General features: G+C 39.7%; 4 protein-coding genes and 1 pseudogene across 4 annotated transcripts; all 5 read left to right on the forward strand.

Annotated features, from left to right (window-relative positions):
• Positions 1-3900, forward strand: LOC140787374 (uncharacterized). The gene is made up of 2 exons (XM_073136266.1): positions 1-627; positions 2173-3900. Exons 1-2 carry the CDS (start codon positions 362-364, stop codon positions 3566-3568), a joined length of 1662 nt encoding a protein of 553 aa, XP_072992367.1. The 5' UTR covers positions 1-361; the 3' UTR covers positions 3569-3900.
• Positions 3901-4351: 451 nt separating this feature from the next.
• On the forward strand, positions 4352-6596 carry LOC140785725 (uncharacterized). Its single transcript, XM_073133699.1, has 2 exons — positions 4352-4610; positions 6300-6596. Exons 1-2 carry the CDS (start codon positions 4461-4463, stop codon positions 6366-6368), a joined length of 219 nt encoding a protein of 72 aa, XP_072989800.1. The 5' UTR covers positions 4352-4460; the 3' UTR covers positions 6369-6596.
• A 410-nt stretch (positions 6597-7006) lies between these two features.
• Positions 7007-9599, forward strand: LOC140787670 (pentatricopeptide repeat-containing protein At2g03880, mitochondrial-like). Its single transcript, XM_073136728.1, has one exon. The coding sequence runs from the start codon at positions 7007-7009 to the stop codon at positions 9326-9328; it is 2322 nt and encodes a 773-aa protein (XP_072992829.1). The 3' UTR covers positions 9329-9599.
• Positions 9600-10803: 1204 nt separating this feature from the next.
• On the forward strand, positions 10804-12047 carry LOC140785707 (CRIB domain-containing protein RIC4-like; annotated as a pseudogene).
• Positions 12048-16746: 4699 nt separating this feature from the next.
• Positions 16747-22507, forward strand: LOC140786911 (ubiquitin carboxyl-terminal hydrolase 2-like). Its single transcript, XM_073135625.1, has 3 exons — positions 16747-16908; positions 16972-20022; positions 21719-22507. Exons 2-3 carry the CDS (start codon positions 17159-17161, stop codon positions 21957-21959), a joined length of 3105 nt encoding a protein of 1034 aa, XP_072991726.1. The 5' UTR covers positions 16747-16908; positions 16972-17158; the 3' UTR covers positions 21960-22507.
• Positions 22508-23728: the final 1221 nt, after the last annotated feature.

Consider the following 23728-nt stretch of genomic DNA (forward strand, 5'->3'; position numbering starts at 1 on the left):
ATTAATAACACTCCTCATTTTTCATTGTCACTCACTTCTTTTTTCTTTTTATCTCTGTCTCTCATTAATCCACATCATCAGCAGAGTACATATGAACACAAAAATGGAGAGTAGATATATCAATATATCATCCGCTCTAAGTAGCATGGAAAAGACGAGTCCTCTATTCCCGCGGAGTAGGCACGAGAGCGCACCGCTCGGATTCCGCTGAACGTATCGGACCGACCCACCCCGCTGCGACCGACACGTACCGAAACCCGCCGCTACGAGCTAAGCCGAGCTCGGGAGCCATGGGACATTAGGGTCCCGTCCCCAGATCGGAGGAAACCCTAGGCGTCGGGAGGAGAGGAGAGGAGAGGAGATGGGGGTTCTGGGAGAGGGCTCCGGGTGGTGCTTCTGCTCCGGGAGGGCGAGGTCGGAGCGGGTTAAGGAGGGCCTCTTCGCAGCCAAAGGCGCCGCGGTTGCTGCCATTTCCGTGGGCGGCGGCGGCGGAGGGGGGACTGGGTTCTTGATCCATCGGAATCTTCTTCTCACAACTCACGCTAACATACCGTCGATTCCGGCTGCGGAGGCCGCTGAGATCAGGCTCGGCCATGGCCGTCTTGCCGCCCGGCTCGTCCCCCACAGGTATGCTTGATTCTCTTGTCGGTTTTGCTTTCGAATTGCTTAAGACGACAATGCACTCGAAAAAACTCCGATTTTGAGATATTTTAGTTACACTAGATATGTTTGAGCTTAGGACCAGGATTTGTGTGGCGGTGTTGATTTGTAGACGTATTGGGTCAGATCACGGTGTGGGTCGTAGATCCTGATGTTATTTGTCTGGATCTGAAGATTTTGTGAGTAGAACTAAGTAATTGTTTTATTGTTCAGCAGCATATTGTTAATTGGGGCAAAAGATTTGGTTGAGTATAAGGTTCCGAAAGCACTCATATCACTTGGAATTTTCTGTTAAGATATATTAGAAACTAAGCAAAATCCGATTATCTTTTCCTTTGACATTTTCTTTTCTTATTTTTTCATACGGAGAAGTTAGGGTGCAATAAATGAAGTTATCAGATAATATTCGTAGGCTAATCTGTCGAACATTAATCCTCACCAATCGGCAAAGGCCTTCAGAAGCATCATTTTTTCTTACTGACATTTTAAGTACATTTTGTCTGAAAGACTTTCAGCTAGAAGCATTTCTGGCTTCATTTTCCTGGTGACAGATGACAGTGGCTCAGACTATACTTGATAATATTTACGCTCTATGAATTCCACTTTATTGATGACTTGGCCTGGTAATCACTATGATGAATTAGTACAATCCTGTGTAAGAGTAGCCAAACATTTTCTAATGCTTTGTTGATTAGCTAGTACAGAATTGTCACTTCACTACTTCAGGGTATTGGTTTACCACCAAGCATCTTTTAATTAGTTTTTTTAATATCTTTCTTTGTTTGCGCGAGTATTGTTAGCTTTCATGAACTTTTAATATACAATGCACTTTTAAGAGGTCCTGATGTTTTGTCAGTTTTGACTCATGGCTTACTGTTTTTATTTACAGCATTTTGTGTTTTCTTTCTTGGCGTGAAATCCTCTTGTATTATACTTTTGAACGCAAATGCAGCATCTCAGGCAAAATTTCTGAATAACAAGAAATAAGTTAAACCTTGAATTTGTCTATCTGTTTTTTTTTTTAAAAAAAAAATTGTTAACATGCCAGCTTTGTTCTTTCGTGAGCATATCAATCCATTGTTTCCTCCATAGGTCCTTCAATCCTCGTATCGTATTTGCATCTGCTACAGTAGTCTTCTTATAATTGAGGGACATGCGATTAATGTTTCCTTCCTGTATACAATTATTTTGAATAAAAGATAAAACCCAGATGCAGCTAAGGCGATGCGTATTTATTAGATACAAATGTACCTGGATAAAAGTCAGATGCATTTTGTGAGAAGATTTGAGTTGTATTAGTTAGGCATTTCCTTTCAATTATCTGAACAATGTACAAATTCTATTATACAAATTTTATGAACTTGCTTGGAGTCAGCAGATAGAAGCTATCTGTTGTTTATGACAGAAGAGATTGTTGAGATTGCTGCGACCAAGACTTGCTAAAATACTGATATTTCTTTGTGTAAGCAAATTGAAATGTTGTGCTCATTTTTTTCTTCCTTCTTATTTCAGATTTTTCATTACCAGTTCCATTCTTGATCTTACAATTGTGGGGCTTGATATTGTGGATGGTGAGTCGATTTCACAAGGACAACATCCTTATTACTTGAAAACCTGTTGCAATCCAAGTATAGATCTGGGCAGCACGGTTTATGTTTTAGGGCACACAGATAAAAAGGATCTGACAGTTGGTGAGGGAAAAGTAGTTATAGCCACTGATAACCTGATAAAACTCTCGACTGATGGAGTTACTTGGTGCCCTGGCTCTGCTGGTTTTGATGTCCAAGGTAATCTAGCTTTCATGGTATGTGATCCCATGAAACTTGCATCGTCTCCCACTGCAAGGTCTTCATCTACATCCTCCTCCTCTTCCCTATCCTGGAAGAAGGATATATCCATGCAATTTGGGATCCCTATCGCTGTCATATGTGATTGGTTACACCAGCATTGGGAGGGCAGCTTGGATGAGGTTAGCAAGCCGAAGTTGCCTATCATTAGATTGATGTCAGCTGGACAGAAGAGTGAACATTCTACTTCTTTCACACTTCGTCGTGTCTTTAAGCCAATGGAAAGGGAGAATGATGATGCCTCATCCTCACAGATAACTCCAAGACCTAAATATCAGCATTGGTCTGGCAGTTCAGGTAATGCAAACGTTCTATATGACCAAAATCCAATAGTTGATCTGCGTTCCACGCATGAGCAGGCATTTCCGACTTCAGAGATCTATGAAACCCACCTGGGACTTTCTAGACCAGTTCAGAAGAAGGAACATGCTGTTCAGCTGTTGGATATCAATTTTCCTCCTAGGGCTCCAACATCTATTTTCCTACCATTGCCCCTAAAGCAAATGCTCTCTGATGAAAACAATGCCCAGCCACTTAATCTTAGAAACGCATCACGAGAGAATGGCTTAGTATCAGAGGAGGTGCGACAAGTCAACCATGAAGGCCATAATAATGTTCTCGCAAGGGGTACTTGTCAGGACAATTGTTGCAGTGAGGGTCAGTCCAGTTCCTCTCCTGTAGAGATTTCAGAGTTAGGTCATGAAGGAGATGGATTTAGCAGTGGAGAGGAGACTATGTATTCAGCTGAAACTATGGAAAGCAGAAACATTCCAAGTCCCAAAGGGCCCAAGCTTCAGCAGGTTGGTAGAAGCCAGAGCTGTGTAAACTACAGCAGATGGAGTTCACCTAGAAACTCGGCAGTACGCAAAGGAGCCTTGCAGAAGCAGCACACCTTAATCCCTGTGAGAAAAACTCACTCGCAGACTGTAGCATTGCCACAGAAGAGCCATGATTATTTCAGCCCTACAGTCTCCTCCAGCATGAAGAAGAGGAACTCCACAGAGCAGCCCGCGAAACCCCGTCAAAGTGTCGTTCAAGTGTCTCCAAAATGGATGTTCTGATAATATTATTGCTGGGCAAACAAGACGCACATATACCATCTCTTTTTATTATTTTAGTGCCACGTGAATTTCCTTTTCCCGTTCGCCCTTTTTATTCTTCTACCGATTGTATGTGCAAAATGTCATTAATGGAATAAACAACATATTTACCCAGAAAAGGGTAGAGATCTCATGGGTGAAAAGCGATGCATTTGGTAGTTAGCTTATTTGGTCTAGGTTGGCCTGATGGTTAACTCTTTTAAGTGATCATTAATGTAATCATGCTTTGGATGTTTCCAATTGGTAGCTGTATGGAAGTTTGTATATCTAATGAATGAGTACTTGGAACATAAGACTAGGCTGTTCTTGTTGCAGTCCAATGAATTCAGGATTATTGGTGCATCTATCTGCAGATCTAGTTAGAGAGCAAAGTCATATATGGATGGAGAATTTTTCATCAAGGTGCCCTTGTGATTAGTGAGGCAAGTTTCTTTAGTGGGGTTTCTTGAAGACGTGTAATATAAAATGTGATCCTATCTTCTAGTTTAAAATTTTCTTCAAGAGTTTAAAATAAAATTTGTAGTCAAATTTCTTACCGTTTTTTAGTAACTTCGTATGTCGATAACTAATTTAGCATCGGTTTCATTTTTATTAGTGAATTAGAGATCAATTTTCTCATGATGTTATTAATTTTATGGATACCATATCTATTATCCTTATTTTTCTAACATTATAATTAAACATAAAAAACATCTCTCCGATAAACTATTCAATATGAATAAAAGATGACTACGGACTATCCACTTCCCGTGTTAGTCGATATTATCAGCATAACCTCACGTATTCGCGAATAAGGTTGGTCCGATTTTTTCCTTGCTCGGCTGCGATCTCGAGAAAATCCGATCGAGTGGCGATGCAAGGGCAACGCGGCGGCGGCCGAGTGCGTCGAGAGTCGTTGCTGACGAGGGCGGTCGACGCCGTCTTCGCCTTCGTCCGCCTCGCGGAGTTTGAGATCCTCTTCTTCCTCTTCTTCGCCATCGCCTTCCTCATCTTTAAAGACCTGGTAAGAACTCTTTTAATCAGATTCATTTGTTTGATGAAATATAGGAAACATCTTGCAATTTCGCAAGAAATTGACGAAATTTATGCTTAGGGATAGTTAATTATTGGGAATAAGACTTGAGATCCTATCTGCTAATTTCAGATTCTAATTTAGTTATTTGTCGGAGTTCAGATTTTGTGATATTAAGGAAGAAATTCGAGGGCAGTAAAAGGATTGTCTCTTCGATATTTATTCCCCTATTGAGTGGTTTTAAGCATTAGATCTCAGTTTATTACTACATTTTTATGATATTAGCATGTTATTACTTGAGGATAGCTGTTGAAGCCTGCTTTGCTTTAAACTATCAAATCCAAAATGCTAACAAAGGTAGATAGCTCTTCTCAGCAGGCTCTCATGGATGCCCTAGTGAGCTAGTTGACATTTCACAACTTCAAACTTGTAAAACCATGAATTTGTTGGTAGAGTGTAGAAATTTCGTCATGATTGAGATTGTAACAGGCTTTAGGGGATGCTTGAATTTGTTTTGCCATGAGCTTATTGACAATTTCACAACTTTAAACTTGTAAAACCATGAATTTGTTTATAGAATGTAGAATGTTGGGCATATTGCTGTAAAATTGTAGTGAGTTTAGTTATTAGTAACAGTCAGATATTAGTTTTGTTATTCAAGATCCAATTATTTGTGAAGTTATATTTAGTTGATATATCATGTTAATATGCAGCTTTTTTCTTAAGATTTGTTGGGATCTCTTGTTTTATAGGTTGCATGAATGGTGTGATTATTTGTAATTGCAATTAGTATTTAGTACTCATAATCAGTTTCCCTTACCTTTTACATTTCAACACCACATTTCACTTCAAGATGAAAACATTATGGAGAAAATGGTCTGGCCGGAGGAACATTAAAGTTTCTCCTCTAGTGACCAACCCACAGATGAAGAGAGACTTGAAGAGGCAGGTTGGAGGGGAGGCCAGAGTTGGAAAGAGAGTTTATCGAGTTGCCATTGTGTTGGATAGCGAGTTTTCACCTATGTGTTCAGAAAAGAGACTAACACCATTAAGATTTATTGCACGAAACCACAGGGACTAAAAAATTTCGAAGTTACTGATCATTTTCTTGAAGTTCATTACATTTGATTTTGTAAGTTTCACATGTCAAATTTCTTATACAGGCCGAGATGCCTAATTTTGGGAGGCCCAATAGGTGTAGGCAATCATAGCTGCTTTATAGGTATCAGCTTATCTATTTTAGTTGGATTCTTCTTTTTGGAAATGAGGGAATAGAAAAAAGCTTGAATGCTTCTTTTCTAGATTTGTTTTGAGTGAAGTATGCAATGGACTTTGTTATAATATTTTTGGCGTTTAGTTGTACAGTCTCTCGCTCTCTCATCTATCCAATTTGTAGTTGGTACACTTATGGAGTAAACTGATTTAAGAAAAATTGGGTGTCATTCTCGTATAGTAGGAGCCTATCAACTTATTATGGTTGGTAAATTTTATGCTTCTTTCTGCATGCACTTCACAGTTGGTTACCTTATTTTTTTATTGTAGCATGTCATATACAGAGCTCCGCTGGCTTGTACTTATATTTGTGAAACCAGAATGTTGCGTAAGCTTTTTGTTTTTCACCTGAGAGATCAAACAACAATATACCAATTCACTCTGACCGACAAATGAATTTAACTGCAGACGTCGCGCCCAGACTTCAACCAAATCTTTGTGAAGAAGCCGGATGGTGGTGATTTCTGGGGTAACTAAGGGGAAGAAGTTTGTGCTTCAAACTGTTTCCTAGGATTACATTGAAAATCTGAAGCTGCTGGTCTATTGTATTTTAGTCAGAGTTTTGTTCTATTCTAGTGACTGCAAAATCTTGTTTGCAAGTACATCAAAGAAATTTATTTAATTTTAGACTCTACTTTCTATTAATTGTGAGTTAGTATGTAATACTCAATCATCTATATCATAAAAGGCATTTTTTTTCATTCATTTTCATCTTTATTCTTTCTTATCTCTTGACTTTTTGGTGTTGCAAGATGACATCTTGACAGGAGATCAGCATCAGATCTCTGAAAGAGGCATTCTTTTACTATTATTTTTCATGTAGATTTTCTGTATGTATTTACCAATATATGTGGCAGGAGTTTTGCCTTTGTAATAACTCAACAAATAGAGTATTTACACAAAAAAAAGAAGAAGAGAGAAGTTGTGTTCTTTTTTCTTTTTAGGATGAGAGGGTGGTATAATCATTGCTCCCTATTGTGATCGAAGCTTTTGACAATCTCGAGGCATATGCATTGCCCAGGTGAGCGTTTGATTACCTCTCACGTGAGTCGCACGTGCCTAGCAGCACTCAACCTATAAGTAAGAGTTCGTCAACTCGGCTCCGGGAGCTCCTTATGACACTTCTAAAAGGAGTAGTCGTTGATCCTATCAACTTTTTAAATTTCCGCCCCTTTCCCTCCCTTTTAATCGCTACGTTCTTCCCATCACCAATCTCACTCCCTCCATTTAAAGCCTTCACCTCAGCCTACAATTCTTCCCCAACCGCTCCTTCCGCTCCTCTAGAAAACCCCCTCAAGGCGTTTGCTGAATTGCTCAAGAGCTCGTCGAAAACCTCTACTGCCCTGTCGGAAGTTGAATTCCTCCATTCGAGGGCGATCAAGGTCGGATTTGCCCGAGATGGAGAAGTGGGTACCGGACTTCTCAACTTGTACGTCAAGTGTGGTTCATTGGGTCTTGCACGGAAGCTGTTTGGAGAAATTTCTCATAGAGGTGTGCTGGAATGGACCATTTTGATCTCGGGCTACTCACGTAGTGGAGAGAATGAGATGGGATTTCGTCTTTTTGTGGAAATGATTGCGGAAAGGATTTTGCCGAATGAATTTACTCTTGCTAGTGTCTTGAAGTGTTGTACAGGCTTTAGTGACATAGAGAATGGTAAGACGATTCATGGATGGATGATAAGAAATGGGATAGGGTTGGATGTTGTGCTACAGAATTCTATTCTTGACTTGTATGCCAAATGTGGTGATTTTGAGAATGTCAAGAGAGCTTTTCATATGATGACTGAGAGGGACACTGTTTCGTGGAATATTTTGATTGGTGCCTATCTGCAGAATGGTGATGTATGTGGATCAATGGACTTGTTCAGGGAATCACCCTTTCAAGATGTTTCGACTTGGAATACAATCATTAGTGGGCAGATTCGACATGGTTTTGATTTGATGGCCCTAAAGCTCCTTTATCAAATGATGGAAATTGGCCCGCGATTTAATCAGTTGACCTTTTCCATTGCATTGGCATTGGCAGGTACCTTAGCTTTGCTGGAGTTAGGTAGGCAGCTTCACAACCAAATATTGAGAACCGGGTATGAGCACGATGCATTTATTAGAAACTCTCTAATAGATATGTATTGCAAATGTGGCAAAATAGAAGCTTCATCATTCATTTTCAATAGTTCATCTCTGTTTGCTGATTGTTCAACAGCAAAGACCATTTCATGGAGTACGTTAATTGCTGGATATGTCCAAAATGCTAGGGATGAAGAAGCTCTTGAATTCTTCCGCAAGATGCTACGCGAAGGGGTCGTGATGGACCAATTTAGTCTCACTAGTTCTGCTGCTGCATGTTCTAATACTGGGATTCTTGAGCAAGGGAGGCAGGTTCATGTTTGTGTTATAAAGTTAGGACATGGTTCAGATGTACACTTGACTTCTGCTCTTACTGACATGTATTCTAAATGTGGTAGTTTAGAGGATGCTCGTAAAACATTTGGCAGCATCAGTAGTCGGAATGTCGTCCTCTGGACTACAATGTTGTGTTCCTATGCTATGCATGGGCAGGGGAGGTTGGCTATACAGATTTTTGAGAAGATGTTAGAGGAGAAGATAATGCCAAACGCGATAAGCTTTACAGGTGTTCTCTCGGCTTGCAGTCACAGCAAATTTGTTAAAGAAGGATATGGATATTTCAAATCAATGAAGGAAGATTATGGAATAGTTCCCTGTATCGAGCACTATACTTGTATGGTTGATCTCTTTGGTCGAGCAGGTTTACTTGATGAAGCAAAAAAATTCATCTATGAAAATAACATTAGCAATCATGCTGTCATTTGGAAAGCATTTTTATCGGCTTGTCGAGTTCATACCCATATAGAATATGCAAATTTGGCTTCTGAACAGTTGGTTAAACTTGAACCACATGATGCTGGATCATACATTTTGCTATCAAATATCTATGCCACCAAAAGGAAGTGGGAGGATACTCATAAGTTGAGAAATGTGATGCAAGAAAGAGGGGTTAGAAAGCAACCTGGTCGGTCTTGGATTTATTTAAAGAACACTGTCCATACATTTACTGTAGGGGATGTGTCACACCCCAAGACAGATGAGATTTATACTTATTTAGAGAGTGTGATTGGAAGGTTGAAGGAAATGGGTTATTCAAGTAGAACAGATTTGGTTCTTCATGATCTAGAAGAGGAACAAAGAGAGTCAGCTTTAAATTTTCATAGTGAAAAACTAGCTATTGCTTTTGGGATCATTAGCACTCCTGCTGGAACACCTCTTAGGATCATGAAAAATCTGCGTGTTTGCACAGATTGTCATGAAGCTATCAAATATATCAGCCAAGTCACGAATAGGGAGATAATTGTTAGAGATTCATACCGATTTCATCATTTCAAAGATGCCAAGTGTTCCTGTGAAGATTTCTGGTGAATGAAACTGGGACATTATGACTACACTCCTTGCACTCTGAGATGAAGCATTTCATCTTGGGGATAGTCACCACTAGCTTATCAGCATGCTGGTATGCACTTTCTCTGGGTACTTTCAGTATAAATTACAATATTTACCGTCTTCCCCCACTCTCTCTAGGCTCTTTTCATCTTTGAGAAGGTATATATACGGGTTTTTCCTTGCTTGCATGAGCTTACCGTGTAATCTGTTACCTCCCAAATATTCTATACATTAAAAGGTAGGTTTCTTTCTTGTTTGGACAATATCCTTTAGGAAACGAGTAATTTTGCTGAGGCCCTCTTTGTTGTGCAATCTCTTTTCCTCCCAACAGTCAAATGAGCTGCCCTTTTTATTTATTGCCCTACATTAACAAAGTTTAGAATTTTGAAATATTTATTGGCCTACATTGAGTTGATTAATGCAGACAAATTATTTTCAAATCATCCATCACTATCCCAAAAGCCTTTCTCTGATGTATATGTGACAACATGTGTTGGCCCGCATTTAGTTAAACAGGTGAAACTATTGACATTCTTAGAAATTATAGAAGCAGGATTCCTAGGTTACATTATCTCTAGGAGATAAGGCAGAAACAAGCTCTCATTGGTACTAATTTGATTATCAAAAAGCACTAAGGGAGCTTATTTTTAATAAAATCAGTGAAACAAAGGGTGCTCTCACCTTTAAAAGAAATTCTCTCTCCAAGCTTGAGGAGTTAGATTTCAATAAAATTTTAATAGCATCCAATAAATTGCTTCTTGGACTGTTACTGTTAGACATATTGATAGATATCATGGCTTTTAAATATTAAGCAGTAAACACATCATACTGCAAATTTTCAGTGGATCTCCATGAATTATTTATCTTATGCGACTCTTAACTTCTACTCATTCGCTTCCCAATCACAGAGCATTCAAGCACCTAATTTCTTTAGGAGGAGAATTAACCTTTGAAGTAGGACAAATGGCTCCATTCGAGTGCTTTGGAATTGCACGTCAAAAGTTTTCGTCTGCCTTTAGTTGTTGTGTGAAGATGTGAATTGCAGCACATGGAAGCAAGCTGTATTCCTTCAAGGATAGTAAAAGCAATCACGACATCATCACCAAAGGAGCTTTTTGTTCGCAGCTATCTATCATCAGTAAGTTTTCTGCCCTTCAATTTTTTTCTATATCGAAGTACCAATCATGTCTAGACATCACTGAAGCTTTTTTGACTTTACATGACATAAGACCCATCACCCCATTAAACGTAGAAGTAACAAAAGAATGCAATACCTAATCCAAGTATTGTACTTTTTAGCTCTGTATAAACCGAGAAAGGTATGATTTTAGTGATCCAATCTCATAATGGTTTCTCCACTATTACTCTAATATTATTATTATTTTGTATTGCTTTAATTTCACTCTTGAATCCATCTAGAACTCCTGATTTGAAAGTAGTTGGAAGCTGGGAGAAGTGAAGGAAATCATGAAAGGGTCTCTTGCTATCTTGGTATGCAAGGATGGATAAAAATTAGTGTAAAGCCCAAATTCTCTGAATAGCCACAAAAACAGGTGGTGGGGTCTCAGGCTGGCCTACAAATTGGACTTGCAATCAGTAAAATGCTTAGGTGCCAAACCAACCAATCCAACCCAACCCACTCCATGACCCCTCTCTCCTTCTCAATTTCACCAAACTTGGACAGTTGCTTCTAAATTCTGGAATCATTCATACTTGTTTACAAAGCCAACAGCACCCCATATAACAAACAAATCCACTTGTACCTTATTTCTTTCATGCCCATAACCACCCTCGTCTTTCTCTTATCCCCCCCTCCTACTCATACTGCAACCCTCTTCCCTCTTCTATTCATGAGGCCATGAGGGACCGCCGCATGGAGAGGTTCGTGGTCCTTCCCTTCTCCATCGGCTGCGTTTCGCAGTCGAGTATAGCTGTCGTCGATGACCAGCCAAAGAAACCACATGCCGAGCCAACCTCAACATCTCTTTCTTACTGTAATTCTTACATCTCAACCCTTACATATTTTCATATTCAGTGCACATTAATTTGCTTATCTTACTTTCTTGCTTTAAAGGTGGAGAAGATGAGGGCCAGTGCAATATTGGGAAGCCGCGAAGCTCGTCTGGGCTTTCTGCTGGGCTTCAGAAGCTGATCAAGAACTTCAAGAGTACTCTGTCTCAATTCTTTGTAGTCTACGAAGAGGACGAGGAAGACGAGAGAGAGATGGAGATTGGTTTGCCAACTGATGTGCAACATGTGGGGCATATAGGATGGGATGGACTCAACAATCTTAGCAGTATGAAAAGATGGGATGATAGAGCTCCAGAGCTGCTCTCCCTCCCCTCCCTCCCCCCTCCCTCTCCATGAGGCAGTTTGAACTGGCCATGGCTGCACAGGCTGTTGCCCCTCCACAGCCCACCACCACCCTATGTTCTCAGTAAAGCTTGACCAATGGCCATAGTTGAGGTGTAGTTGCTTTGTTCTTTTTCTTTTGTTCTTCTTGTTGTTGCTTGATTGCTTGCCATTTCTATGAGGGGGGGGGGGGAGTGCATGTGAATTTGTATAGCCCTGGTTCCATGTGGCAATCTTTTAACATTTCCTAGTCCTCTTTGTATGTATACATGCATGTGAGGTTGTTCTATCACGGGAGGATAGAATCATAGATGGTATATTATTGAGGCCTGTATTTACTCTTTTACCCTTGTTCGTGATCTCAAATGAGTAGATTTACAATTCACTGGTGAAAGGATGTTTTTTATTCTTGGATAAGTAGGAAATAGGCAGAGCATATTATTCACAAGAAAAATATTGGTTTGTATGGGAACTTGTGACAAGTTGGTAGGGTACGGATCGAGTGGAAAATAAATATATATCGTATGCCATCACAAAAAGGAAGTATCCTTTTGTGGTTCACGTGATTTGACAGCCAACCTAAACCTTCCCATTTGGTCATTTTTTGTCTGAGAATAGAGTGGAACAACTCTTGTTTTGTATGTAAACTATATATATGTACAGCGTCAGAGAGAATCAAATTATGACCAAGACCGGGTTTAATGTTCTTTTGTATTCTTTTTATCAGATGGCATCCATTAGTTGTTCGGTTGATTATTCTCTTACGACCAAGATCGGGAAAGAGGAAAACATTAATGCTAAAGAAAAATGACATGATTTATGTGAAAATGGGCAATTAACCTGGAAAATTATTAACTATGAATAACTATACAACAGCTATAATCCAACTCAAGAGCTATCTTTCAGAAATATTATTTTGACCCGTCAAATTAATATTTAACAACTTTTGCACATTAATAACTACGTACATGCGTTTTTCCATTAGTATTTCCAACTAAGCTCCTTTCCCATACATAGTTCATGACGTACGTCATCATGCATGCATGCACGAATCAAACGTGCGTCCAGTGATCCTACCAAGTAATGATCCGCCCGGCGAGGCGTTGCTCGTGGCGCTTCTCCCGGTATCCGTACAAGAACTCCAAGAACAACTTGCTGTGCCTCGTCGGCAGATCCCCGACGAACCGCTTCCCGGCGCTCGCCCTATAATTAATCAAACGTCCAGCCGTCGTCGAACAAGAACTTGCATCCGCCGGCGCGAGCGAGGCACTCGTCCTTGTTCGGCCACCTCGAGTTGAACAGCGTGACCCCCTTTCGTACCGGTACATGCATTTGATGGCTATGAAGTCGAAGTACTTTCGACTCCTTGGAGGAGTTGACCTCGCACTTCGCAGGGAGAGACATCTGGTAGATTAGCCGGCTCATCATGGTGATCTTGTACGGGTTCTTGTCCGGCGGCGGCGAAGGCCGCGGTTCGGCGATGGCAAGTGTTAGTGCGGCGAAGGCTGAGGCGATGACTGCCGGAAAGGTAAACCGGGCGGCCATCTTGTCTAGGGATTGAAGGAGAATGTGATCATGTCTATACATGTACAGGGAGTAGGAGAGGAGTGCAGTTTTGAAAATAACAACGATAACAAACAACAAACAACATCCTTGTGATCCTAATCGTACACGTAATTAGTTTCACAATAACAGACTACTTTCTTTAATTAATTAATGATATTGGAGCAGACGTTCTGATTTCAAATGCTTAAGCCGATATATTATTACTCATTTAAATCGGGTTCATTTCTTAGTTCTCTATATTGTTATAACATGGTTCTTTTTGTAACTAGATTAATAAATTTTTAATAGTCAGTGTGCTCTCTGAGAGGTATTCATACAAAAAATAAATAATTATAATTATAATAATCAAGTGTTTTGAGAGAAGATACACTTAATTAATTGTCGCTATACTTTTTAATATTATTATTATTATTATTAATCATACGTTATATGTATAGATATGTCAATGACCGATCATCTGTCCTCTTCTGGATTGTGCGTCTGGTACTGCCACCATGAGATGACTCGAGCGGCGAGTTGGTGGCGGTGTGGCTTCTCCTTGCAGGCGACGTGGAAGAAGAGGAACTTCTTGCAGCCCTTCGCCGGCAGATCTCCGACGAGCCGCTGCCCGCCCTTCTTAAAGTGCTTGTACACCATCCCACCCTCAAAGACGTATTTGCACCCGCCGTTGCGGTCCCGGCAATCGTCCTTCTCCGGCCACCGCGAGTCGAACAGCCGCAGCCCCGCGCCGTAGTTCCCCCGGTGCTGGTACAAGCAGTCGATGACGTAGGGGTCCGCCGTTTGTTGGAAGTGGGCGCCGAGTGTGTCCTCGAACTCTAGATACAGGCCATCCCAAAGGAGTTCCGACCTTCCTACCATCTTGGAGTAGCATTGGAGATGTATTCTGTCTCTCTCGTGGCTTTCCAAGAGGACGAGGAACGAGCTCGAGTTGACGACCTGGGAGGCGACGACCACGACAAGGTGGAGGAGGAGGAGGAGGAGGAGGAGCGCGAGAGCGCCGCCGGACATCTTAAAATTTAATTCTCGAGTAGTTGTTACTTGTTAAATGGGAGAGGACATATATATATATATATATATAAATAATATAAACGAGCAATTTTTAGGGAGAGAAGTTGATCATGTCTATATAAAGGAGTGCGGTTTTGAGATGAACAACAATTACAATAACAAACCAACAACAACCTATGTTGAACAAACCAACCATTGCCCTTAGCAATTTCCGTCAACTTTTCATTGAAATTGGTGTTAGATTTATGATCCATAATCCAAATCAATTAAAGCCAAACATTAGACATACGTTAATGCAAAATTGATTAACATGACACATCCGATGTGATCAATTTATTTGCATGCATGCATGCGTACCGTGCATCGAGATCAACCAGCTTCGTCAAGATTGCCGATGATGTACGCCCACCGGGTAGCCGGCCGTCCGGCGAGGCGGTGGCGGTGGGGCCTCTCCTTGCAGGCCCACTGGAAAAAGAGCATGTACAGGCAGTCCTGCGCCGGCAAGCTCCCGACGAGCTGCTTCCGGCCTTCCGTCGACAAAATGTACAGCGAGCCGTGCTGGAACATGTAGCCGCAGCCGCGATTCTTGGCGCTGCACCAATCCACCTCGGCCCACCTGTTGTCGAGCAGCCTGATGCCTCGGCCGTAGCTGCCTCGGAAGTCGTGGTACATGCACTCGATCGCCATGGGATCGGTGGTCAGGTGGAAGGTCAGGCGCTGGTCGAGTCCCGGCGCCAATGTGATCTTCTCCCGGAACCGGGTCTTTCCGAGGGACCGCGTGTAGCACTTGAGAGCCACCCCGTGGTCCTCGAGGTTGATCAAGTAGATGTCGAAGTAGTCCGGGTCGGGCCTGGACCGCTGCATGACGCCGCCCGATCCGAGCACGAAGATGCCGGAGGAGGCTTCCGGCGCCACCACGAGGAGGAGGAGGAGGAAGATGGCCAGGCCGGAGGCCATCTCAATTTGATTGCTTTCTTTTCTATATGGATGCGATCGATGCATATATTGCTTCGTTGTTGTTAAATATTTACATGGAAGTATGTGTATATAATTATATATAAATAGGTGCTGTTGGAAGAGTCCAAGTGGTGGTACTATTATTGGAATGTTAATTAGTTGAAGTTAGAGAGGGTTCCATTAAGCTTGCTCTCATGGGTGGGTACTGGGTAGTCTCTAAATGAAAGAGAGGTGAGTTAGTTCATTCATCTCTAAAATAAAAGGAAATTTTAAGAAACTTTAGAGCATCTAAACTTGATAATGTGACAGAAAAGGTGATATTTTTGTCAATAAAAGAATAAATATTTTTTTGCTGCTTCTGTTCATCTTCTTATGAGTCATCCTAGATCTTGATAATCTTGACCCTCATTTGTTGCCCCAGCATCTCTCCTACTTCTCTTTCGCCATCTGGGAAAATCAAATGGTGTTTCAGACATTTGCTTCACAGAATTTAGCATTCCTTGTTGGTAGTTTTAAGATACATTATCAATTAAAGCATATTTTATTTTTTCATTATTATTTTTATGTAGCCATTGTATTTAAAAAGAACTTTTACAAGGTATTTAGATGTGGTTTAGGCATAACTTTAGATTAATCTAGTGAGCACTATACTGGTTTTATAACTAAACAATAATTTATTCCAAAACCCGTTTAGGGCAACCTATTTAAACCTTCTCTCCTCTTTTATCTAATATTTTATATTTATTAATAAAACTTAATTACCCTTTTGCCTTTGAAAAACTCAAAGCAATCATAATTTCAATCCTCTTATCCTTTCTCTCTTTTTTTTTATTTATCCTTTGCAAAGAGTATTATAGACATTTGAGAAAATATCTCTTAAAATTATTACTTTTTTTATATCATATTAAGTATTATAACATCACTAAAATAATTTAAAATTAAATAATATTTTTTTTATAAATTAATTTAAATTATTTTATTTAAAATTTTAAAATAAGCGTAGCTAACTAGGAGTTATACCACATTAATTCAGACACATACTTTTGAGTATTTCTTTTAACATATTTAAGATACATATTAATTGAATATTTATTTAGAGATAAATAAGAATTTAACGATGCTTCATTTAAATCGATACCGTTAAAATTTGAGAACTCGAAACACAATTTCGGGATCAGAGTTTTGTAGCCTAATAAATTAGCATGATCTCATCGCTAGTTCTCTCTGGATCAAAAAAGACTTTCCAAATATTTATTTTAAATTTTGTTAAATGCAATAATGATAATAATAATAATAATAATAATAATAATAATAATATCAAGTTCTTCCCAGTTTCCTTGTCTTTTTTTTTTTTTGTTTTATTTTGAGAATTTATTACATGGATACTTAGTTTATAGAGAGATTTTATCTACATTGGGCCCGATAAGTTTATCCGATAGGGTAAAGGACTCGGCCCAATAAATAGTACCCCAAAAAAAAAAACCCATAAAAGGAAAGATAAACCCTTTCCCAACTCCTCTCGGCTTTGCCCTTTTCTCCCAATTTTGTACAGTGGTGGGAAGAGGCAAAGCACCACGAACTCATCTCCTCTCTCTCTTTCTCGAATCCTAGATCCTTCTCCGACTTTGAAATCGATTCCAACCTCTATATATCCACTCTCCAAATCCTTTTTCGAGGTAAAGTCGACGACTATTTTTTCGCTTCTTACCTCTGATAATCTAATGATTTCTTTGCTCTAGGGTGAAAACCACGATTTGGGTCCTCGTCAGATCGCGATTTCCCATCTGGGTTTTGTTCATCTCTGCCTAATTTTCCTGTTTTCGTAGTTATTCTTGTTGCGTAGATTTCAGTTCCCCAAAGTTGGCGTCTTTCTTCCCGTCAATTCTTTTATTTATTCGGTTATTCGACTTTTATTTGTGTTAATCGATGGGGAAGAGGATGAAAACAAAGTCCCGTAATCCCCGTAAAATTCATCAGCGATCGCAGGCCGGATCAGCTCAAGCTGTTTCGGAGCCGAGCGATTCGAAGGGTGAAGTGGGAGATGAACAGGTGAAGGATAGAGAGCAGTGTAATCACTATACGATGGATACTTCACAGTTGAGTAGAGTTCTTTTAGGAGTCCTATCTTTGAAGGATGGAATTGCATGTGAGCATTGTAGAGAAGGACCCATTAGTAGGAGGGGGAACAAGGAGAAGGGTAAGCAGCATAAGAAGAAAGGTGGTGCAAAGCCATCTGAGGAGAAATTGGAACCACATCACGTCTGGGTTTGTTTAGACTGTGGTCATTATTTCTGTGGGGGTGGCGTGAATGATTCCGTGCCCTATGGCCATGCACGCCGGCATGCCAAGCAGGATCGTCATTGTTGGGCTGTGCGGTTTGATGACCTGAGTATTACCTGGTGTTTTTCGTGCAACTCTGAGGTCCCAATTGAGATACCGGAGTGGATATCTGATGGAGAGGCTAGATCGACAGTGGATGATAAAGCGGCAGAACATGGACATGAACCATTGGCTGTCGATAGTGTGAACAGTTACGTGATCAGGGGCTTGTCAAACCTTGGAAACACTTGTTTCTTTAATTCAATCTTGCAGAATCTTCTCTCCATTGATATGTTGCGGGAGTATATGGTGAGCCTAGATAGATCTATTGGACCCCTTACTATGGCATTGAAGAAGTTCTTCTTGGAAACAAGCGGTGCAGACGATTCTAAGGGCGTGTTGAGTCCAAAAAATCTTTTTGGAAGCATATGCTCAAAGGCTCCACAGTTCAGGGGGTATCAACAGCAAGATAGCCATGAATTGCTTCGTTGCTTGCTAGATGGCTTGTCTATGGAAGAAATAACTGCACGGAAATTAGAGAACTCTTCCAGTGAACAAGAGAAGAGTACTTCAAGTTCTGCAGCTACAATGATGGACTCCATTTTTGGAGGTCAGCTGTCTAGTACCGTGTCTTGTGTGGATTGTGGACATACTTCAGTAGTCCATGAGCCATTTCTTGATCTGTCATTGCCAGTTCCTTCAAAGAAGCCTCCATCCAAAAAGGTTCCACCACTGCCTAAGAGGAATAAGCCGTCCACAAGAGACAAAAACAGAAGCCGTAGAATTCGAGAAAAGGCAAGTCCCAGAGAATCTCCTGTAACGGACCAGTCTCCAGCAGAGTGCAGTGAGTCCATTATACCAGATTCAGAAGCAGATAAAATTATTGAGAAACGAGAGGAGCCCTCTGAGTCCAGTGAGTCATTTGCTTCTGTAACAAATCCAGGAGAAAATGATACTTGCAACAGGGAGAATGCTTTCTGGTGGTTGGACTATCTTGAACCCACTGCTCAACCAGGTTTTGTTAATACAGAATCTCAAATTTGCGGAGATTCTATTGATGGTGGGCAGGTCCATCAAAATGAGTATAATTTACACGGCACCGCCGAGTCTCCAGTTGGAAATTGTTCCAAAAATGATGTACAAGTCACCTCAGAGTCTCAGATTGATAATTGCCCTAAGGAGCAGGTAGTATCTTCAGATTCTTGTGGAGAGAACTTTATTGGAGATACAGTTCCTTCTTATGTACAAGACTCTGCTGTTATCTTGCTTCCTTACAAAGAGTTAGATGCCCCTAGCGAGGGGATAGATGGAACAGCATCATCTTCTCAGAATCCCCAAGATATGCTCCCAACTGGTGCTTCAGTAAGAGAATCAAGTATGGAGACCGCATCTGAACTGGGTGCTGAAAAAGCAGAAGTAGATTTCGATGGCTTTGGCGACCTATTCAATGAGCCCGAAGTTACTTCTGAATCCAAGACAGAATCTGGCTTGGGTGAAGAGATGGATGTGATGTTCTGGAATAGCAGTGGCACCGAGCTTAATCAAGATGAGGTGGATAATAGCAATACTCCTGTATCTATTGATAGTTGCTTAGCATTATTCACAAAGCCAGAGCTTCTAACTGATGAACATGCGTGGCACTGTGAGCATTGTTCTGAGGTTTTATCAGGCCATTGCTTGGAGCAGAGAGAAGCCTGTGGACAAGACATTGCAAGCTCTGAAAATTCAGAGTCTGTGAAGTCATTGTTGGATGAAAATGAAGTTCCAAATGCTTCATCAAGTTTACATGTTGAGGTTGCCAACTCTTCTGAAATGAAAGTTCTAGGCCATGGTAAGATGACAACTACCTGTACAAACATAGATGTGCATGCTGAAATGACTAGTGGTCTGAATGCAGAAGGGAAATTTCCTCAAATTCCACTTGTGCAAATAGGACAATCAGAGAGTAAGAGATTGAAAAGCGGAGAAGCTGGAGAGGAGAAGAATGAGTTACTAAACCCTGCATTAAGTAAACGACCTAGCAGTTCTGATATCAAGCATGAGGAGGTAATATCTAGCAATAAAGAGTGTTCAGGCAGGAAAGAAAATATCTCATGCAGCATAGATGATCCGCAAGATGCTGGATGTGGCGAGGAGGCTTCTTCTAATTGTTTGCCCAATTGTAAAGAGTTACGCCTGTCAAGTGCCCATGAGAATGATAATGTTGATGCAGTCAATCAAGAAGGGAAGGGCAGATCGCGGCTATTAGATAAAACATGTTCACGACAAGATAACAGAAACAAGGATGACAAGTATGGAAGGAGAAAGATTATGAGGGATGCAATGAAAAGGTTCCTTATCAGTAAAGCACCTCCTATTTTAACAATTCATTTGAAGAGATTTAGTCAAGATGCTCGTGGTCGATTGACTAAATTGAAAGGTCATGTTAATTTCCAGGAGATGCTTGATATAAGACCATTTGTGGACCCCAGGTACTCAACACTATTAAAGACTATTAGCCTTCTAATATCAACCCTTATGTTCTAAGATTTAGTTCTTGCCTTTTCTATTGATGGCTATATGCTCATAAGCTGATATCTGCTGAATTTTCTTGTCTTTATTTCTTAGAAGTATATCTTCATTTTTGCCTAAGAAGAGGAAATTAGGACTTTGCCTGTCCTTACTGTAGCTATTTTCATGCAACATTCTGATAAGCAATGTTCTCTACCAATCTTGGTTATGATCTGTATTTAGAACCTGACGAGATATTATAGAACAGTTTTGAATTGTATAAATTGACACAAATTGCTGATGTACCACAGAGCTCAAATTGTACAATGTTATGAACATGTACTGCTTGATGACAGGGAAAAGCAGCTGATGTTATATGCATGTTATATTATTTGAAAAGAAATGCTTTTCCATGACATTTCTTATTTCTACATGTGTGAGGTTAGAGTATGCTGTTGGGATAGAAGCCATAAAATAGACAGGTCATTCTTCACAAGGCATTTGACTGCATTTTAATTGGATTTGTTATCAAACTAAGTGTTTGCATGCCACATTATCTGTGATCACAATCTGTGACGACAGATAGCAGGTTTTAGAAAATTCTCCAGTATCATATCCTTAACTTCACAGGAGAGATGGAGGAAGGGTGTGAAAGCGAGACTCTAATGGAGCACGCTAGATTTGGAGCATACGAAATTGAGAATATTCTCATGGCAGTACCTTATGTCATTGTAACATCAGCTAGGAATAGAGACTGACTGCAAGGTAATCAAGCATATCTCCTGAGACAGAAAACACAATAGGAAGATGTGAATCAGATCTATTAGCTTTCTTTGTTACACGGAAGTTATAAAGACACAATTCTAGCACAGATGGACTGATTGTTCGCATACTTCCTCTTGCAAATAGAGCATCATCTTCAGCAGTGTATATACAGTTGCATCAATGACACATGCTAATCTGCATACTTTTGTGGTTTATGAATTATTATATGGTCATGGATTTAGGTAGTAAATAATTAATATATTTAGATTGACGGCTATGCTTTAAAGATGAGAACTGAGAGCAGGAAGACAAATCTATAAGTATACTTAATCTTCCAGGATATAATCATTCGTCATCTAACTATATGCATTTATACTTAATATACTCATCCCTCATCTAACAATATGGATGCCTTTTAGTAAATAGCGCAGTTTCAAATTAGGACGAGGATTACTTTTCTGATGGTGTATTGGTTTGGATGTTTAATTTGTTCTTGCTCCTTTGCTTTTTTTTTGCCGATTTTGCTACATTTCTACTGCGGTGCATGCAGTTCCCAACATTCTACTGTAAAATATGAGTGAGTTAGTTGTAACATCTGCTTTAAAACTGTTTTCTTCTGCAATTTTTCTTGGATTACATATACTATGCCCACTTTCTGTGGTGAGGGATATGGGGTGACTTGAATAGAATGACCGTTTGCCATAGTAACAAGTTGGCTGCCTGTATGGCCTTCGTAGATTGTCTCTAAACTTAATTGCTCATGTGAAAATCAAAGGAACTTGATACTTCGGCATGTCATGCCTCGTCAAGTTTCATGGACTAATATTTTCTTATTCAACTAAGGATTACTGTACTCATGCATCAGCATTGAAAGCAAGCAAATGAGCTTATATTTTCTTGTCTATCTTTCAGATGTAGGGAGAAAGAGAAATATACTTATCGCCTGATTGGAGTGGTGGAGCATTCAGGTAGCATGGGAGGAGGGCATTATGTTGCATATGTGAGAGGGGAGAGGATAAGAGGCCGGGCCCAGAAAGCTATTAGTTCGCCCTCCTGGTTTTATGCTAGTGATTCACATGTCCGAGAGGTTTCATTGTCCGAAGTCCTCAAGAGTGAGGCCTACATCCTCTTCTATGAAAGGGTCCAAGGTTAACATCTTGTTTCTTGCCATCAAATTTGCAGAGAGGAAGCAGAAAAGGACTTGGAAATGCTGCATAAAGAAAGGTTGCTGTTGGGGAGATTGGAGTCTCATTAGATTCTGACTCTTGAGAGGAGTAGTATATTTTTGGAGACAGAAAGGGATTTTGAGTTTGAAATGGTCTCACAATTTTTCCTGGGCTTGTGTCATGCCAATTTTCTCTTTTCTTTTTCCTTTTTCTCTCTTATTTATCACAAAAGGATCACAAGCATTTGAGTTCAGAAACTCGGTATGCTCGTCCTGCTGAGCTTTTCAGCCCCCATATTTGACGAGGGGGTCAATTACAAGCCATTTGTGTTTTTCTGATACCAATTTCCTCATCTCTTACTCTCTTAGTTGATAGAATGAAACTTGAATTCATGGAGCAGTTTACAGATTCAACCTCCTAGGTTAGTCTCGTAGAGAAGTGTTGTATTTTTGGTCAGATTCAGAAATGATCCTGTTACTTTTTGTTACACATTTTTGTAGAACTTTCAGATCAATTCATTTTACCTTTCTACAAACACTCTTTTATTTTCTTTTGTTAAATTCTATTACATATTTCTGTTCTGACACCAGGGAGTAATTTGTTGAAGTATTAGCATTTAGGAAGAGAACTTGGAACTTTCCCACATGGAATGCAAAATAATTCAAGATTAAAATGGATCATAATTGAGTTCAAGCATTCAACTTAGTTGGGTCCCATACGAAGGCATGTCTTTAGACTTTAGCTAAGAATTAATAAGCAAGCTAGATTTGCACACTGAATGAGTCCAAGGTTGAGCTCTTTATTTTATTTTTTTCCGTCAAAATAGAAAACATAATGTGACAATAAATCGTAACATTGATGTCGTCAGTAATTTTTTAGGGGATTTATCTATTATCATTCACACCTTATTATATAGATATTTATTATTCAAGCACTGCATTTTACTTTTAATATCTTAAAATGGCATTGACCCTAGTACTCCTGTAACTATATGGATGAGTTAAAACAACTATAGATGCAAATTTAACTTAATATCATTGAGTAAAATTTGTAAGATTAAGATAAAAAGTAAAATGGAACCCAGCTTTTTAAAGTCAGATAAGGAGAATTATTTTTTTTAGTTTTTATATTGAAAATAAAAAGAATATTCTTTTTTCGCCATTGTTAGGTTAAATTTAGTTCAAAGTTTTTTAGGCATTAAAAATAAATATAGGGATTGAATGATACATATTCATATATAATCGAGTGTGAATAATTTTGATAAATTTTTTAAAAAAAATTCTTAATCTTTTGATACTAATGTCCATCAAATGTGAGTGTTTTGTCTTTATGTATGGAGATGGACACTTCCATATACTACAAGTAAAGTTCCAAACTATCCCATAATTAATGAGAGAAAGATACTTCTGCAGACCAGTCAGAAGAAAAACTTCAAACAAAATGATGGAGACTTCAATTACATTGCCTAAATTTTGGTGAAGCTGCCGGATTGTAGTTTCACCTCAAACCTCTCTCCCTACCATTTTTGTCTTCAAACATGAAGAAGAAGAGGAAGAAGATAAGGTTTGCATGGTACTTTAGGTTGACATCAATTCACCATCTTTATCAGATGGGTCCCATGCATCTAAGACAATAGAGAGGCACAGGGACCAGTGTCATTCACATCCCATCAGAGACCCCACCCATATGTAATAGATGCATGCATTGGCCCTATATATTGTCATAATTGAGATGAAAAAGGTATACAAACCAATGG

The sequence above is a fragment of the Typha latifolia genome, chromosome 4 (assembly GCF_019914945.1).
Source record: "Typha latifolia isolate L0001 chromosome 4, TyphaL0001v2, whole genome shotgun sequence".
In the NCBI taxonomy this organism is placed as follows: Eukaryota; Viridiplantae; Streptophyta; class Magnoliopsida; order Poales; family Typhaceae; genus Typha; species Typha latifolia.

Coding starts and splice junctions, on each gene's coding strand:
- LOC140787374 (XM_073136266.1), top strand. CDS start 362: ATGGGGGTTCTGGGAGAGGGCTCCGGGTGGTGCTTCTGCTCCGGGAGG. Junction 628..2,172: donor GCCCGGCTCGTCCCCCACAG/GTATGCTTGATT, acceptor TTCTTATTTCAG/ATTTTTCATTACCAGTTCCA.
- LOC140785725 (XM_073133699.1), top strand. CDS start 4,461: ATGCAAGGGCAACGCGGCGGCGGCCGAGTGCGTCGAGAGTCGTTGCTG. Junction 4,611..6,299: donor TCCTCATCTTTAAAGACCTG/GTAAGAACTCTT, acceptor ATTTAACTGCAG/ACGTCGCGCCCAGACTTCAA.
- LOC140787670 (XM_073136728.1), top strand. CDS start 7,007: ATGACACTTCTAAAAGGAGTAGTCGTTGATCCTATCAACTTTTTAAAT.
- LOC140786911 (XM_073135625.1), top strand. CDS start 17,159: ATGGGGAAGAGGATGAAAACAAAGTCCCGTAATCCCCGTAAAATTCAT. Junction 20,023..21,718: donor AGACCATTTGTGGACCCCAG/GTACTCAACACT, acceptor TCTATCTTTCAG/ATGTAGGGAGAAAGAGAAAT.